The sequence below is a fragment of the Polistes canadensis genome, unplaced genomic scaffold, assembly GCF_001313835.1.
Source record: "Polistes canadensis isolate GaletaPanama2010 unplaced genomic scaffold, ASM131383v1 scaffold_327, whole genome shotgun sequence".
NCBI classification, from domain to species: Eukaryota; Metazoa; Arthropoda; class Insecta; order Hymenoptera; family Vespidae; genus Polistes; species Polistes canadensis.
This window is the reverse complement of record NW_014569874.1, coordinates 104,161-123,132: the sequence shown is the minus strand read 5'-3', so window position 1 is coordinate 123,132 and position 18,972 is coordinate 104,161. Positions and strand designations below refer to the sequence as shown.

The 18,972-nt window shown below is 35.9% G+C and overlaps 1 protein-coding gene across 7 annotated transcripts in view; it reads right to left on the bottom strand.

Moving 5' to 3' along the window:
- Nucleotides 1-112: 112 nt before the first annotated feature.
- Nucleotides 113-18,972, bottom strand: part of LOC106791629 — a 44,572-nt gene continuing 25,712 nt past the window's right edge. Inside the window, exons 11-30 of one of the 7 annotated variants that reach the window (XR_001382203.1) lie at nucleotides 12,635-12,938; nucleotides 12,071-12,228; nucleotides 11,049-11,161; nucleotides 8,026-8,349; nucleotides 7,482-7,574; nucleotides 7,145-7,387; nucleotides 6,910-6,990; nucleotides 6,659-6,808; nucleotides 6,433-6,456; nucleotides 5,919-6,189; nucleotides 5,436-5,834; nucleotides 5,196-5,351; nucleotides 4,933-5,126; nucleotides 4,631-4,861; nucleotides 3,933-4,451; nucleotides 3,435-3,617; nucleotides 3,256-3,358; nucleotides 3,040-3,174; nucleotides 1,906-1,990; nucleotides 113-1,791 (exon numbers count right to left, since the gene is read on the bottom strand). Coding sequence is in view for 5 of the 7 variants with exons in the window: in XM_014757416.1 (XP_014612902.1) it covers nucleotides 1,581-1,693; nucleotides 3,040-3,174; nucleotides 3,256-3,358; nucleotides 3,435-3,617; nucleotides 3,933-4,451; nucleotides 4,631-4,861; nucleotides 4,933-5,126; nucleotides 5,196-5,351; nucleotides 5,436-5,834; nucleotides 5,919-6,189; nucleotides 6,433-6,456; nucleotides 6,659-6,808; nucleotides 6,910-6,990; nucleotides 7,145-7,387; nucleotides 7,482-7,574; nucleotides 8,026-8,349; nucleotides 11,049-11,161; nucleotides 12,071-12,228; nucleotides 12,635-12,938 (3,794 nt within the window). In the remaining 2 variants the exon portion in view is untranslated. The remainder of the gene's footprint in view (nucleotides 1,792-1,905; nucleotides 1,991-3,039; nucleotides 3,175-3,255; nucleotides 3,359-3,434; nucleotides 3,618-3,932; nucleotides 4,452-4,630; nucleotides 4,862-4,932; nucleotides 5,127-5,195; nucleotides 5,352-5,435; nucleotides 5,835-5,918; nucleotides 6,190-6,432; nucleotides 6,457-6,658; nucleotides 6,809-6,909; nucleotides 6,991-7,144; nucleotides 7,388-7,481; nucleotides 7,575-8,025; nucleotides 8,350-11,048; nucleotides 11,162-12,070; nucleotides 12,229-12,634; nucleotides 12,939-18,972) is intronic. The other 6 variants (XR_001382204.1, XM_014757418.1, XM_014757416.1 and 3 more) reach the window with 6 other exon arrangements.

The following is an 18,972-nucleotide window of genomic DNA, read 5'->3' as shown; positions in this document are numbered from 1 at the left end:
TATTCAATTTTATTGAATTGATCGAATTGGCCAATCTTATCTTGGGCATACTTATCTTTATTATTGGAATAAATGATAAGATTGTTATCGAGTAAATCGATAAAGTTGTTAATTGTATTAATTTTATTTCATCCGATATAACAATAACAGTGATTTGTGTGTTTCCTTTGAGGTCAACGTTAAATTATTATTAGATTTATTCGCTGTTTATAATATTTAACCGCGTTTTATAAACGCAATGAGTATGACTATATTTCTCATCGAAGGGTGAGAAGAGCCCGCCAATAAGAATTTTTTAGGCTAACACAATTTTTACGTGTAAATATTTATATCGTACGTAAGACGCGCACCCCCATTCTCACATTGATTTAATATAATTATTAATTAATAATTAAAAGTGCGAATGTTCGTCAGTTTATCTCGACGAAGGAACATCATTTTTTTTTTCTAAATTTAGGACCGTACTTTAGAAGGGGGACCCTCCCTTCCCTCTTTTTTATTTATTATACATTCTTCCTATGTACTCGCTTACTTGCCTATCTAATAACTTTATGTACAGTCATATAATAATAATAATACACACCTTCCTATACAAAGAGAGGGTGTATAAGTGTGTGTGTTTATATATTTATATTATTACAATAATGCGCTTATAAAAAAACCTTGGTAGAGGAAGGCTCGAGAAGTTGATTTTTCATATTTTTGTTTGTTTTCATTTGTATTATTCGAATGATGATTTATTCGCGTTTATGCGTTAACGCAATTACGATTTATTTGTAATTGACAATAGTCTCGTAGCACCCCGCGTTCTTTCTTCAATCGCCCTAATTTTTGGCACCCCGTTTCTTTCGTTTATTTAGGCTTTTTATTTTTTATGCTAAACGTCCTGTCGCAGATCAACAAAAATTCAATTCGATAACGTATATTAACGTAATCAAATTCATTTTTATTTTCTCCCCTCTCTCTTCGAAGGATCCTATGCGAAATTTGTAATATATTATATTATTTAATATGTATTTTTATGGCAACTGCTGTATATATTTTCAATTACAATACCACTTAATGCTGTGCGATTATTGTATCTTAATATATATCTAAGAGATTATTGCTACAATTTTTCTATATAATGCATTTGTTTAATTATTAGATTTATTAACTGCCATCGTTTATTAATTTCGTCGCGGTCCCATATCAATATTCTAAATTACATAGGATATCAATGGTGTTTTTTGTTGTTGTTGTTTTCTTCCTATACACAATATTCAAAATCGAAGTAATAAATTAATGAAAAGATAAAAAGAAATCGAGGACATTTAATTCGATCGTCGATTATTTTTCTGTCCTCACCCACACCCCCCCCCTCGCGCGTATTTATATATTTTATTTTTTATTTAATTTCCGATATATATATTTCTTCCCCTTGGGTTTTTGTTTGTTTTTTGTTCTTCTCGGTCGGGTCGCATTTGGCAGTAATTTATTGATTGTGCTTTTGTTTTTCTTCTTCTTTCTTCCCTTTGTTTAAAAAAAATGATCCAGCGTTTGTCCTTTTCAATTGGAATAATCCGAATGTGTGATTAAATTTATGAATAATAATTTTCCCTTTGTTGATACAATGGCAACGGTGTCACAGGTGATAGATCTTCTTCGTCCATGCTCGATTCAGTCTTCAATGGAAGTGTAGCCAATGCTTTGACTGTCGACGATAAAAAGATCCGGTCAGTGTATCTCATCGGTGAGAGAAGTACGATCATCATTATTTCGAAGCAACGAATGATCGACGACGTAAATAAGCTGTTAAAACGAAATGATTCAAAATGAAAGGGAAAAGAAACGAAAAAAAAACGAAGAAAAATCAAAACGATGAGAAAGAGAGTGGGGTGGAAGGATAAAAAAAAATGAACAAACCTGAAAAACGATAAACGTGAAGAAGGAGTGCGTGTGTCCTACGTGGGAGAATCGAGAAAGCATGTCTGTCAGTGCGCCTGGTTACCTACACACACCACAAACAATCCAAACAACACTCGCTACGTATTTTTAACAAAATTAATGACAACAAATAGAGGAAAAAAGAAATTTAAAATAAAGTCAACTTCAAATATAATACAAGAAGAAGAACAAATACTAATTTTAAGACTCTCAATTAACTTATTTTCAATTTTTGGGTACACATTTAACTTATTTTTAACTCTTTGGCTATGCATTTAACTTATTTTAACCCCTTTGGGTATATACACATTTATTTGAAAATATTTCATTTACCATTTGGAGCACATTTCATTTTTTTTTGCAGGCAAGTGTAAAAGCAATAGATTTTATGCAAGATATGCATTATGTGCATCTTTGCTCAAACAAATGCATGAAGTTTTGAGAAGTCAAATGTAGCCAAAGGGTTAAGTATAGTATGAATATATCAGAGAATAATGGTAAACCATGCGAGTTGGTACATATGTTACCGTGAAAAATCAAGATTCGCATAATTATTTGGTACATGTCCGATTAGGTCTACCGAAAAGTTCTGAATACTTGATTCCATTTTTTCTCCTACAGGAATTAAACATTTTTTTAAAATGAGATATACAAATTGCCACTTATTTGGTGTGTGTTGACAAGCACCATGGGAATCTTGAAATTATCCAATTTCGGTCTTTCATGGTAACGCATATATATATTTCGTGAATGAATAATGTTATTCGCATGGAAAATATATTAGGGTGAATCAAAAGTATGTTGTTTTAAGTCAATAAAATTACTAATTAAATTTAAAAACATAGGAACTTTGAATTCACCATAATAAATATATATAAAGTGATCGACGGATCAGAGGGCAGGGGGGGGAGTTAGAGAAAATTCTTGTAAACGAAATAATTGGATTAAACAAAAAAAAGAAGCCTAGTATCGCGTTCATGCTGTAATCACACGGCTGGTCTAAAGAAATGAACAGAAAAAAAAGAAAAGATGATCGAGACCATGCAAGATTGTCTCTAATAAAGATCGTTAGAATTGTTTGAAACAATCGAAAATTCATTTACGCCGACGTACCGGCTACCATTTTACTCTTCTCCATGACTTGTTTAGCAAGAATTTGATTCAGCTGAAGAATGTGTTCTCTCTGTCGTTTCTCCTCGACTACTTTTCTTTTCAACGTGTCAGGTTTATCGTGATTTACGTCGTCGTCTGGAAAGATCGAAACGATATGTTATTCGAACGTTACAAACGAATCAATAATTGATACAATAAAAGTATATTCGTTATTACCAGTTCCCTCGGGTGCAGTGACAGTTGTTTCGGAAAGCATCTTTCTGATAGCATCTGCTTTCTTCAAACGTTGCTCTTGTTCTTCTGCCGTTAATTCTGGGGTCTAAAATATTACAAACAGTTATCTATATATGAATTCACGTCTTTCTGAAAAGTTAATGGATATTCGTTGAATTTACCTGCTCGGGAATATAACGTTCAGGAATGACAATCTTATTTGGTGTACCCAACAATTGATCGATGGTACTCTCGTTATATTTCAATTCTTTATGACTTAAAGTCGATCTCACGACATCCGGAGCATTGATTCTAGGTCTGAGAGCTTGTTCCATGTCCAAGTCGTCTCTTGCTCTACCCATACCCTGACAATATCATAAAATAAGATTATCCAATTGATTTAACTTAACACGTTCCGCGCCAAGCCATTTTTGTCTGACTTGTCGTCGTTCAGACCATTTGATATTTTGCACATTAAATAAATATGACTGCGTGTACCACCGGTGGTACACGTGGCAACGGAACGTGTTAAACTAAACTACTCTTTAGGTGATTTAATAAAGGAAATAAATGAATAAGCGTGAGATAGAAGGCTAGCGGAATCGGATGGAGCGATAAAGCTTAGTAAAAGGAAGACGAAATTTAATGAAATAAGAAATAAAATAAACGTATTGGTGTACCATCCTGGAGAAGTTGTCCTCGAGATCTAGAACGGGTTTGCTACTAGAAACGGTGTAGTGTCTTCTCTTTTCTTTAGGAACCTGTCTTCTTCTAGGACCGTCGACTTTTCTCTCGGTCATTTCTTTGATAATCTGCTTGGCAGCTTCGCTTTTAAACACTGGAGACAATTGGGGTGATTCCGATTTGCTGTTAGCATTAACTATCGACCCTAATGTCGGCCTGTCTAAAGGTACGTCACCACCGTTATTGGGTGACACCGGTTCCGGACTCAGTGCTAGCGAACTCTTCGCAATTAACGTTGAATTTTCGTATTGCAGGTGTGGCGAATAGTATCGTTGTTGTTGTTGTTGTTGATTCGATCCTCTCGCAGTTTGTCCAGAATAATAATTCTGATGACTTGGATTATTATAAGGCGAGCTCGAGTAGTTTGGCAAACTAATTGGCAACTGCGTACTCGACGTAGGACTATCGAGGTGCGGTGATAACGTGCTATCGGAGCTTCCGTCGTAATTTTCAAACTGCAGCGAGCATAATCAGAAACAGAACGAACGTAAGGTAAAGAGAAATAAAAAACCTAAAATGGATTTACGAAAAGAAAACCAAACGAAACTAAAATACGTATACGGATGACCAAGATATTGATTAGGGTGAATCGGATTAGGACAAAGGTTAGATCCGGGGCTCCAAGTAAATTTACCTTGACCTTGTGTCTTCGCATCATGATAGTTTTAAGAGCGTGCATGCTATCGCTGCGGGGTGGTGGAGCAACGGGAATATGATGAACACCAGGTTGATGTCGTTGACCACCAAATCCTCGAGGAAGAGACATGCTTCTTTGGAATTGTATGTCGTCAAGCTCGGTCAAATGTACGGTACTTTGAGCATGAACAATTGGTACTTCTTCAACGACTTTACCCAATTGGGCTTTCTACAAATGACGAGTATTACAAGTATTATATTAGCGAAATAAGTCTTGTCATCTGATTTCAATCGTCTTACTTCGAATTTCTGGGAACCAGCTATGTCATCGTCGGACAATCTTTTTGCTCCACCAGGTGCCTGAAGTCCTCCGTTCGTTAATGGAATCCCGATATTACCATTTCTATCACCTCGATCTCTTTGACGTCTCTCGGATTCCCGTTTAACGATTCTGACCGTTTTTATTTCTTGCTTTTCTCGATTGTGCAACAAACCTAGGGATATGATTAATATTAATGAATAGATTGAACCGGTGCTTTCGTAACTGTTTTAAATAAACTTACCTGCAAATTTATTATCTTCATTTTGTCTGTAATTATCGTTCGTCAAAGAAGTTTCTTCGTTAAGAGGATGAAGTGGAGGTGGTGGAACGTATTCCGGTGGGAGGTTAGGTCCACCATTTGTTTGGCTCGTAATGCTATCGTTGCTTTTGTTAGTATCTGCATGAGTTAAAGGGACAGATTGAATAAACGTTTCTATGTTATAATAATACAATTATATAATAGAATTTCTATAGTATTTACCTTGCATTCTGGACTCGGTATTGACGTACAAAGGGGAAACATTGATCTGCATCAAACTACCCTTTCCCTGCATTTGATCTTTCAACAATTGTTGCTTCAATTGATGTTGCTGAATTTGTTCCCGTAATTGCGGCGACAAAGACGATATATGATTATGCGAATTTTGTACAGTAGGTTGTTGTTCGACGTGTTGACGATTTGGCGAAGATGATTTCTTGTGTTGCGTTGGTGACGCGTAACGACGATAAGGACTTTCCAAATTTTGTTTCCCATGTGTCGAGGATAACAATGATGGACTAGCTGGTGAACCAAGGCCATGATCAAGAGTGATCCCAGAATCTAAATCAGTCTCCAACCAAGAATTCTGAGTGCGTTTCTTCGAATGATGAACTGGCGGAGCTGGAAATTGTTTGATTACAATTTAATACGATCAAACAGACAACTCAATTGAAACAGCAGAACTTAGTTGGAAAGTGTTGGTACCTGGAGACGACTGTGGTCGAATTTGCTGTACCAAACTATGAGACTTTTCAGTGAGTTGTTGAACTTGAACACTTAGCTCTTTTCTTTGCCTTTGAAGATCGCCAACCAATTGTTGAACTCTTCTCAATTCCGTTTCCAATGGTGCAGTCGTACCCGATGATGCATCTCTCGTTATATTACCAGCGTATCTTCTGGAAGCTTGCAATTTTTGCCTTAACACTACCAAATCTTGTTCCAGTCTTGCATTCTCCGCTACTGTTTCTTCCAATTTCTGAAAAATCGAATGGAAAATGTCTCTTTGTGTGGGTGATAAGTATGAAAGAAGAAAATAAAAAGTAAAAAGAGCAAACATGAAAGAGAAAGAAGAATGAACAACGCATGTAGATGCAACAACAACGACAACAACAACGATAACGATAAAAACGATGATCAAAAGGACGCGAGGCTGAAATTATTAAAGATGATACGATTCAAAGTAACTCAAACGTATTGCTTTTGAAAATATTTCATTTACCTGACTTGGTAATACCGGTTTTACCTGAAAACAACGAATCCAACGTTTAATCGTTTAAATAAACTCGTCCCAGTTCTACATACGCGTGTCACGATTTGATTCTCAAACAAACGAATCATTCGATTAGGTTTTAACGAATCCCATAGAAAAAAAGCTGAAGTTTGATCATCGAAACTCTCCCAAATCCGATCACAGAACCAATCGACACTTTCCCTAATATTTTTACCTTAGAATTGTGCGCCAACAATACTCTGACTCTGCTCAATTCGCGTTCCAATAAAAGCTGTTGCTTTCTGTAACGTTCCGCTTCGATCAAGTTACTTCTGCTGCCTTGCAATTTGTGTCGCAAACCTCCCAGAGCTTTTTCCAGAATTTCCTATATAATAGGGATCGTAAAGTTTACAGGAAGTTTTAAATAAATATCATTAATGTTATTTCATTTGTTAAGTTTTAACAATGAATATTATTATTACGAACCTTGTCTTGCTGAAGACTATGAAGGGTACCTGATTCTTCTTGAAGTAATCGGTCAAGTTTGTATAACTGTTGTACCTTTGCCTACAACACGACAAAATAATATCAAACGTACGTTCAACCTTTCAGTGCAACAATTAACTCAAACTAATATTTAAGAGTTATTTAGTTTAGAAACTCATTGGTTAGGCTTTGAATTATTCGGTTGATCGATCAGGTGGAAAATCGTGTTGATTACCTGCAATTGTCCATGATCCGGACTGAGTCTATTCCAATCTCTGCGTTCTTCAGCAAGCAAACGTTGTTCTTGTAATCTCTGATTAAATTCCAAACGATCCCGATGATTTTTCGCGTTCTCTTTGAATAAATCGTTATGAGAAGTAGTCACGTTGTTAGTTTCGTTTGCAGTATTGCGATTGTACAATGATCCAAGCTTGACCATGTTGTCGACTAGGTTTACCAAAGGTTTTCCTTTCTCGTACTGAACATTAAATCAAAATCAATCAACGATCAAGACTTTATTAGCTCGTGAGAAAATGAAAGGAATTCAGGAAAACATTTGGTTTCGATCGTACCTGCTTTTCAAGATCCATCAGGTGTTTCTTTAACTCTTCGAGTTTTTGAAGATTTTCCAGACGCCTTGGCGTGTCCAATTCAGCCAATCTCGCCTACGGTCAAGAAAATAAGAACTCGTCTAACTATATTATCGTTTTACAAAATGTTTTGACTGGAAGATCGTTGCGTTTATCATTGCTAAATACAAAGCTCGTTTCTTCGCAAATTGGAAAGCCTATGCGTCTCAACGACGGTCAAGAGTAAACTGCCGTTCTGACGTTTCCAAGGCCGACATTGAAATACGATCGTATATCCTTCCAACAAAACAACCAAGTACATAATCTTTATCCAGAAAGATGAGAAGCTGTGAAGCAATATAAGGCCGAATGGAAAGAAAAGTATATAGCTTATAGGATTTATGGTAACATCGAACGATCATCGAAACCAGATTCGTATAACGAGAAAAATAGAAGAACAATACTGAAAGCATATGTAACATGAAAGACCTCAGCAAATGAACTTTTATTATAAGTTCAATAATAAAAGTGAATCTTTTTATCGGACCTGAGCCTCAATTTCCATGTGACAATTGTCCATGGCCTTGAGAAGAGTGGCGTTTTGTCTACGCAGCTGAATAAGCAATAAAACCAGTTCCTCGTGTGTCCTTCCGAGAAGTTCGCCAGCGGATACCCGAACGAGATCGTTTGTTCCAATTTGCGTGGGTGTTAGGGTTGGGGTCAACGTTGGAGTTGGTGTTGGCGTTGGTGTTGGCGTGGTCGTTGGTGTTGACGTTGACGTTGACGTAGACGTTGCTGTTGACGTTGCTCTACCTGCTGCTGGTGTTGCTGTTGCTGTCGGTGAACCACTAACTATTCTTCTAACGTTGCCCTAATCGAGAAAGACATGCAATTGTCTTTACGTAAAAAAAAAAAAGAAAACCCTGCGTCTCCTGGCTAGTCGAATTTTATTGGCACGGTCTGTGAGAGAAGATTATTCGTTTGTTGGGTGTTTTTTTAAGGTCGAGGATTTCGTCAGTGTCAGAGAAAAGAAAGAGGGCTGCTTCATTTGTTGAGATCTTTCATCGATCGCAAAGATCAATTATTTAATTAACAATAAGGAATTTTTCAATGTGATAATATCGTACCAATTGGTTGACGCGTTAAACTTATGGCATTTGTCGAAGGAAGAAATGAAAATAATATAATATATCGTTCGAACACTGGTCCTCCTCTATCAGTGTTTCTTTTCGATCGCGGTTATTCGACTTGGAGCGTCGTTTCGTTGCAGTGTCTCTCAACCGATCGCGAAATATTCTTCTTTTATGAAAATGAAACACTAAATCGTTTGGAATAACGAATTCACAGATTGGTTGGTCCCCTTAGTTTCAGGCATATCCAAAATCAATTTAGAAACAACATCGAACATTAAAATCAAACAACGCAAAGCACAAATTGTAAATTGTTGTAAATGCACGCAAAGTATTAGCTAGATCTAATGTTTGTTTTTTTGCACAAACTACTCACGGATTTCTAGTTCAGCGGGATAGAAAGGTAGCCCTCATTGCAACCGACGACGACTACGGGAATAATATTCACGAGAGAACTCGACTAACAACCAGTTGAAAGGTTGGAAACCTTTGGGAAGGAACAGAGACTGGCGTCGTGCCCGTTCTCTGATCGGTTACTCGACTCGACTCGACTCGACTCCCTTCGCCAACTTTACCATGGTACAATCTACTACGTAAACGGAATCCTTATCCCCACTATCATCCTATCTCTCTCTCTCCCTCTCTCCCTATTTCTCTCACACTTTTTTTCCAATCTTTCACCAATTTTTTCCTATACCCGAGAATCCCATAAATTATTAGACAAATTTATTTGACCGAAAATTAATATGATTCATTTCAACAGGATTGCATTCCTTCGAAAACAGTTTGGAGTACCTTTTAATCTGACCATTGTACCATTCGCGCGTTTCAACCTCGGGAACCCTTTCCTTTTTCTACTTTTTGCAGATCATTTCGACCTCGCGTTTGTCATGGCCGCACTCGACCGAAAAAAAATCAAATACCATAAATTCACTCTCGATTCTACGATTATTCTTATATTATTTTGGTTACTAAATTAGTATACATTCTTTCAATGATTATACTTTCTTTTTACCATGCCGGATATATCCGGCATCTATCCGATTATTTGCGTGCCGGATATTAAAATAATTTCAACATTTGTTTCGATCATTCATATCGATCAATCCTGTATAAGATTCGTTTTATGCATTCGTTTGTTTATTCCAACTATACTTTTTCAATTTGATCAGATCCCTTGTTTGAGAAGTTGATTCAAAAGAAACAAAAATAAAAGAGAAATGCAGTAGTGCGAGATCCTTATCGCATTTCCCCTTCGACGTAGCTTCATCTTCTTCTTCTTCTTCTTCTTTTTCCATCGGGTTTATCAAATAATATTTGGATCCTTGTGAACGCATCTTAAGGTTCACCCGTAGGTACGGGTCCTTGGCACGATGCCCTTGCTGACCAATCCTAACCGTATGCAGGGCCGAAGATACTCGTTGTTGGGGGAGGGGGGACTTGATTTTCTTCAGCTTTTTTTTCTTCTTTTTCGTTTTGTTTATAATAAGATAGAGAGAGAGAAAATAGGACGAGAAGTAATTCCATCCTTTGTCTTACAATTGGTCCTTAGAATCCTCTTTTTATTTTTCTATGTACGAATTTTGTTTATTCCTTATAAACTAATGCATTTATTTGCTTTTTCTCTTTTTTGTTTTTTTGTAAAGATCATAGGAAGTGAATAAGAGAATGAACAACGTGCGATTCGATTCTATTTGTCATTCATTTTGTCTATTTCGTGCGTGCGAGATGTAGATATCAGTGCATGCTCGGTGTTTCATTTCTTTTTTGTTCTTTTTTTTTTCATCTCATGGATCATTCGTGAAAGTGAATAACGTTGCATACGAAATATCTATGTCTATACATATATGATTCAGGGTTCTATGAATATGAATATATTTATACAGGTGTATCTGATTTTTCTTTGCTATGCGAAATCCATTGAACGTTCGTTAATTACAATTTTTTCAAAAGTACACGTAATGCACTTTTCGGGGGGATGATTTTTGTCAAAGTGAGAGAATTTGTCGGAGAAATCCTTGCATTATTTATGACACTTTCTACGAGAATATTAACGCGTGATCAATTTTCTATTAGGAGGTACGTGAACATACGATATTCATTTGGAATCACGCAATGTAACGTATGCGTATGCGATAATTGAACTAATGAAATTTACATGCTCGGACGGTAATGCAGGAGGTTACACTCGATCGAAGAGAGAGAGAGAGAGAAAAGAGAGAGAGATAGAGTGCTGAGAGAGAACAAAAAAGGAATAGAAGGAGTTACGTCTATGTGGGTGTATTTGGGGTGTGTTCAGGGCATGTCGATGATGAAGAATGCGTTTTTACGTTTATTCTGGAATCTTTCCATGCTCTGCTGCCATGCCAATAAAAATCGAACGTTTTTTTTTTTGTATTTCTAGCTCTAAACAAATTTCAACTTTAGCAAATAAACTCACCCTTTTGTGAAGTAGTTCACGTTGATTTCCTCTGACGTTAATCTCGTTACCACTACCACCACTTCCACCACGGTCCACTTCTAAACCAATCGCACAAATTCCTTTTCTTTCGACTGGAAAATAAGATTTTTGAAGTTATACTTCTTTTGATGCGTTAGGGAAAAAATGATGCGCGCGCACAGTGACATGAAATTAATAGCATGAAGTTAGTCGATATAAATCTTCTTTAAATTTATATTATGGTGGTATATGTAATAATAATTTTTATATTAACATTGAATAGTGAGTGTTTATTATCATTTTTAAAAATTAATTATTTTTTATTTTGTTTTGTTACGCCAAAAAAGTATAATTTTTTAGATGCGTAATCACACACCCGTGTATTTTTATACAAACGATATGAGTTTAATTTGTTAGAAATCGTAGTTTCCAATAATATTTGATAACAAGAACGAATAATAGTTAATATGAGTGCCGGATATATACGGCATCTAACTGTGTGTACGAAAGTATCGGATATTATTTAACTTTGTGTTTTATTAAGCAAAGTTATTTTTATTTAAAGCTTAGAAAACTATTCGTACGCGTTATGCGTGGATTTTCGAAGTGTCACGGTTCGTATTGAAAGGGTTAAACGAGAAAAGAAATAAAATCTGACATCGTGCCAGTGGCATTCGAATGACTTGCCGATTTAGAAAGGCCGCGTAAACCGTGCCGAAGAGAGAAAATCTGCTAATAGTTTTGATGGCAAGGAAAGAAATGTCAAGAAAATGCGAACGTGAATGACTCGAGAAGATGAAAACGGCTTTCTCTTTAATTAAAGTCATTTCCACGAGAACTCGTCGATACCAGTTTGATGGATGCTGTCCAGTTAAAGAGAAAGAAAGAAATGAAAAAAAGCTACGAGGTTCAGATGGAGAAAGTTTCTAATAACTAAAAAGAAACCCTTCGATCTAACAAAAAAATAACGAATCGATTATAAGAAACGTTTATATGATTCGTCAATAAACTTTTAAGCTTACTTGGACTGTGAACTTGAATTTCATTATCGCTTGGACTCGAAATTCTATGCTCGGTCAAATCAATTACTCTCAAATGTCCGCTAGACGAGTGTAACCTTTGAGTTGGATGATTATTTGATGATAACAGTTTCAAATTCTTCATCTCATTGTTGTTAGTTCTGAAAAACAATGACAAATTCGTTAATCAAATGATTTATATTCCAACAAAAAATATCTTTCCAATTGATTACTTTGTCATTAGAGTACGTTCCTAGTTTGATAGGAATTTCATTAAAATCTCAATTTAGATTGGAGGATTCGCGAATGGGTATATCGATAACGCCGATAATCGGGCCAATTAGCAATCGTTATGTCAATCGTTACGTCAATCGTTCTACCAATCAAACGTCGAGTTTTGATACCGATTAAATGATCACAATCAATTTCAATTTGTATGGTCTAATAAAAGAAACTGAATTGAGAATTTGTCTTACAGAATGACACTTATTAATAGAACTTGAACAATTTTCAATGTAATTTTCGGTTGAAAAACTATTACTACCTTCGATAAGAAATAATACACACTGTGCTATACTCGTTCCGATATCTCCGTTACTGGATGCTCGTAAAATTAGCGATTCGGTGGTGGTTGGCAGTCGTTGTAGCGTTTGCTGTTGGTCCTGTTGCTTCTCTTGTGGACTCGACTGACGTATAGGAAAATGTTGATGCTGTTGACGATGATTAGCGGTGCTTCGTGGTAATGGTAAAGTCGATGATAAGGTTGATTCCACAGCTGGTGGTTGGGTCAGAGTCCTTTCAGCCAAATGAGACGTACTAACTGCTCTAGGTGGAAGTGGATCTCTTCCTATTACCGATCCAGAACCGGATGCTGCGATAAAACAACGCGAGATTTACTTATTTACAAATGATTACAAATAAATGTTTATTTGGATTTGGGTACTTTTTAGCAATTCCAAATTGTCCAATTGCAAAGTTATTTTCAAAAGACTCGTTGAAGGGTTTGATCGATAGCATTAAGATCAATTTATTCAGTAGGTTCCCGAAAGCCGGGTCATTAGTTACATAAGTGGGATTCCTCCTCCTCGATCATCATAGTCACGTTCGTAGACGCATGTGACACGGTTAGGTTCGTGACTCCCCTTTCGTTGTTCTTTAAAACGAGGACACGCATCACCTGTTTACACACACGCTCGCGACTCTCAAATGCAAGCAATCTTTCTCGATAATATCGAGAACGATTCAATTAAGTTAACGGATTCTAATTTAAAAAAAAAAAAAAGAATCTTTTTCTTTGCCAACCTCGCGTTCCACGAATACATTCCAACGTGACGCGACTTTTTTGATATTAGGATAAATCAAAAGTTCGTGAATTTTTAAAATTAACAATTTGATTGACTTGGAAAAATTGCATTGTCCGAAACGATGCAATAAACAGCACGAACTTTTGGTTCACCCTAATAGTATGCTTATATGTAGACTTTTTTTTATTTATTCCCGGACAATTTAATACAAAAAAAAAAAGAAAACACGTGTCGTGTATATAAAAATATTAGAACAAATGTTTTGAATATACTAAACTTTAATTTGTCGATTAACTTCATGGTGTTAATTTTTTCGTGTCGCTGTGCGCGCGCATACCGACCAACTTCACTCTGTTAATTTCGTGTCGCTGTGCGCGCGCATCGAAAAAATTCACTCTCCGCCATTTTTTTCTGTATACGCGCCAAAAGAAGTATAACCTCAAAAACATTGGTTGATTTCTGTTCTATCGAACAGAACGATCAAACGCAGTAATAGTAAAACATCCTGGAAAAGATAATAATAGGACGGATGCGAAAAAGGGGGTCTCGGAAGTTATTCGAAACTTGTCTTCGATCGTTCATGGTATTTCGTATTGATAATCGAACGCATTAGTCCACGGTACGTGTATATGTGTGTGTGTGTAGGTAAATATAGGCGTTCCACTTGGCATCGGTGCAGAAAAGATCAAGGTATCTGACAGAGACCGTTATGTCTCCGTACACTGTATTATAATATATAGGGTGTCGTTTCTTTTCATTTATATTCAGACCACGCAATGCTCAAACGACAATGAGTAAAGAAAGAACATCCATTCATTAGGTCGTCGGAAACAAGTTACGAACACACAATGTCGAACAATTGCCGACAACACGGCCGAACCTTTCTTTAAGGGCCATTAACCCTTTGCGGTACAATTCAACTCGTGACAGGAAAGATTCTACGTCGTTTAATACACATGGTTTCAATGTATCAGCTGATAGTAATCAAATATAACGAGAAAGGAAAGGAAAGGAATAAATGTCTTGTTTTATGTTAGAGAGTAGTTTAATGTTTCATACACATTTTATACTTTCTATTATTATTATTCTTTCTATATCTCGTATTTTAAAGAAATAATTCAATAGAGATAATAATTATTAATGATACACGTTGATACAGTTTCGATTCGCGAGCACACTCCGTGAAATTATAACATTTTACGATAAATTCAACTATCGAAGCGAGATATCCGTTTCAATTTAATATTTCGAACGAGTACATAATATTTTTCTATTATTCTACCTTAGTTCCATTCGCTTCATCTACAGAAAGTTTAATACTTTTAAGTATAATTGTGTTTCCTTCTCGACAAATATTTTTATGGGAGTAAAATTTAGTAAAAAAGAAAAATTGATGTATCGTACTGTACGTCGGAAATAAAATAGAGTAGCAATTAGTTAGTAGAGTACAATTTAGTTATTTAATTAAAGAAAAATAAAATAAAAAAAAAATGACAAAGTATTTCTTTAAAAGGTTTCAAACCGAAAGATTGAAGAAATCGTTTAGAAATATGCCGAGTGCAAGTAACAGGTGCGCCATCGCGATAAGCCAAAGTATCATAACTCCGTCAATGGTACTCCCTCGAGGAAAAGTAGAAAAGCTTTAGTATGGTAGATTAAATGAACGAATAATAAAAAAAAAAAAGAAAGAAAATGTGAACGAGAAATCACGTTCTCTCGGCGAATTCTCCTATTGGTTCTCGAGTATAAACCCGTTATTTATGATAATATACTTAAAAAAAAAAGACAAACTTCTTATTGCGAGGAAGTAAAAGAAAGAAATCTGCAGCATCGGGATATAGTTTAGGATTTTTGGCATGATCTTTAAAGGACGTTACCAATTCGCATTTCTATTTTTCTTTCTTTAAACTTTGCCAAAAGATTTAGCCGCGACTGTTTTCCGTAATCTTAGGACCGTGCTTACGACAGCGTTGTAATAACCGAGCTTAGGTTGGTGGGAGAAGAGAAGAGTGTCGACGGGATGGCAAGTAGCGGTATCTGTAGTGATCAAGTAGGTCGCGGTTCACTCGAATAAAACTCCAGTCCAACTCACCTCTCCCTTTCCCTTTCCCCTCGACCATTCTTTATACGTTTCGAAACTAGTAATATTAGGCTCAACCGAAAAACTTCGTCCGACTTTTTTTTATTTTATATTTCTTTAACACATTCGCAAACGCTGACGCTGAATTTATGTAGATTTTTTTTCTAAAAGTTCTATTCCTGTTTTGTTGCTGACGCGAGTAGTTCACGTCATTTTTAAATTCCATTCCCGATTAACGCTGATGCGAATTCACGTCCAGCAATTTTTGTTTCTGAATACAGCAACATTTAGGGGTTTTCGATAACACAGAGTAACACGGATTTCGGTGCTTGCAATCTTAGAGCTGATTTTGGCTATATCGGGCACGCTGATTTCAAATATGAAAAAAATGTTGTAGGCATCATCGATTACGCAATAACGATGACGAGATTTAAACGGAAATACGATACATCGTGCGTGAAACTGAAGGCTACGTTTTATAAAACTGTCCTACTGTGTTTCCCTTCTTTTAATCGAAGCATCGTATCGTAAACTTCCGTAATGACACAATAATACTCGTTTGTACGAGAACGGGGGAGTAGGAGGGAGGGTAGGAAGAGAAAAAAAAAAAGAAGAGAAAGAAAGGGTTGGCAGATGAGAGGCTTCGTTTGGCATAGTTTCGCACGACGATCGGAATTTTCTGACACGCGCGTTAAGATTGACGCCGAATTGTGCGATTTTATTTTTGATCAGGCTGGAATTACGTAGAATAACTGCGTAAATCTATTTTTAAATGGACCTTTCTTTCGTAATACCACCATTCGAAAGAATTTGTTCATATCAAATCCGATGATCGATTCGATTCCGTCGTCCACGCGAGAGACAAAGAAAAATGTACAAAACTTGTACGAAGTTGCTAACCAAAGAGAATGCGCAACATCATTCGTTGCCATAATCGAACCACGACCGTTCTGAGAGATGATGGCATTGAATGGGAAAGGCCACGCGTATTTCTTCTCCTAGTCCGTCAATTAAACATTCTTCGTACTTTCAATCGCGACTAACACGTTCACTTTCTTTTGTTATTATGAAAAAATCCCTTGGAAAGGGAAAACATAGGACCCTGATCTTTTTCTCGTTGACCTGACCTCGAGAATCTGAAAAAGATGGCTGCGTTTTGGTGTTTTAAGATTATGTTTGATCATCATTTTAAAAAATGTATAATTATTTATTAATAACTTTTTTTCTATCTAAACGAATTCTGGAAAGTAACATACGTGTGTGTATGTGTGTGGGAGAGATGATAAAAGATTCACGTTAGGTACAGATGCGTGTTATTAATCGATCCAAGTTTTTACAATGCTTTCTATTATCCTGCATTAATCTATTGTTCGATCATTTCCTTTATTTATGCATATTCCAACCACTACCAATCTACGAAGGGTAAATGTTGTATTAAAGTATATTAAAACGTTGAGGAAGAAATACTGTCGTCTAATTCATTAAATCAAAGGTGCAGTTAATAACTCGACCTGCAAATGAGTTCATCCACTTCATTCTGATATTTCAAGTCGGACGATTATAAAACGTAATTTAGTTTTCTATTATTAGATCGATTAATATGTAACTCTTCCGTTTGTTTCATTTATTTTCTTTCGATTTAACATTTGGAACAGAAGTTATTTATGACTGAACTTAATATCAAAGTGAATCAAACTTTCATGCATTTTATTGTGTTGTTTCCGTTAGTGCAATTTATCGAAGTCGATTAAATTACTCGTCAATTTTAAAACATGCACAAACTTTTGATTCATCCTAATAATAGGTTCCAGATCAAAAATTTGTGCATTTTGTTGTGGTTGTTTCAGTTAGTCTAATTTTTTAAAGTCAATACAATTATTTTTCGAGCGAAACGCATATGAAGTTTTGATTCAACCTAATAGCATACGTACCTATTCGTGACGTATAATTAAAACATTAAAAATACTTGGATAAAGTATAAAAAAAAAGGTAGAAAGATAAGGGATAAATGGGATAAAGGAAGACGAGGATCGGACGAGGAACGCAAACGTTCCGAGTAACGGTACACGTTCGTTCGACTGGCTTTTGCACGTCTCGAGTATTTTTACCTATATCCACGAGTGCACGACATTCGCTCGTTCACATATTACACATATATATATTTGAAAAGTATGCGAAAGTTAATTAAGGATAATCGGAATAGAGTAAAAGTTGTTTCGCGTGATGAAGAGGTGGGTGGGAGGTTGGGGGGCAGGAGGGAAACGAATAACGCATGTTTAATTCAGCCCAATTTCACTCTCATCGTTAAATTCGTGGATCCCCCTGTCAGACTTGCATCCGTCAACAGAATAATTTTCAAATCCTGAACTATAGTTGGTTGACCTTTTTAAAGCAGTCAATTCAAAGAACTCGAGTGTGATTATCAATTGGAAACGTCGTACGGGTTATTCAACCAATCATCCACGTGAAAGTAGCTTCGTGCAATGATCCAAATCAATTTTAATTAGTATAACAAATGGCGTGTGTTAGTATAAAATAACGTCTTGAAATTTAGGATGAAACGATTATTTTTCTAGACCGAGTCTAATGTTTACGATTCGAAAAATGCTGAAATTTGACGGTTCGTTTGAAACCGAATCGATAATCGATCTTTCTTACAAATAGGTCTAACTTTTGGAGCATGACAAAATAATAATGTTTTTAAATGAACTTTAATAAAAATAAGGAAAAGAAATTGTTGATACACGTAATACGTACTGTACTTGCCTGACCAACAGCTTCCACAAATTAATCCAACTTTTCCACCCATTTCTTTCTATCTCTCTTTCTCTCTCTCTCTCTTACTGTTCTTTATTTATGGGGGATTTTGTTTTTAGGCACCCCACTATCGTCAAGATATCTTCTTCCTTTTCTTCTTTGTATTTCTCGTTGTCGTCGAGGTTCCAAAATGTGGACGAAAATACGAGAAGTGTGATACGATACTCCACGTTTTTGTTTTCCTTTTTCGCGATAGGTAATCATTTGCCCACCAACAATTTGCCCATTTCTCTTTTAAGAGAAATCGTCGAGGAACGTTTTGCTGCCATAGGGATTGTTAGTTGCACACGTGGAATGATAAATAATTTCGGCAATTAATCGAGAAATGAACATAATAGATATAAATAGATATTCGGATGAATCCAAAAGTTCGTATGTTTGAAAGATTATATTATTTCACACTCCCACATATAATGTATAATTATTTGATTAACCTGACAAACACAAAAATATTGCACACCATCTGAAACAACAGAATAAACTTCTGGTTCAACCCTAATATTAAATATCAAACCGAAAAGTTCGTGTATTTGAAAAATATATAATTTCACTCCCACACATATAGAAAGTATAATTATATAATTAACTTGACAAACAAAACAATATCACACAATCTGATACTCAGATAATAACGTTTTATGCAATAAAATGCACGAAACTTTTGGTTCAGCCTAATATTCAATACCAATTGGTTATACCAATGT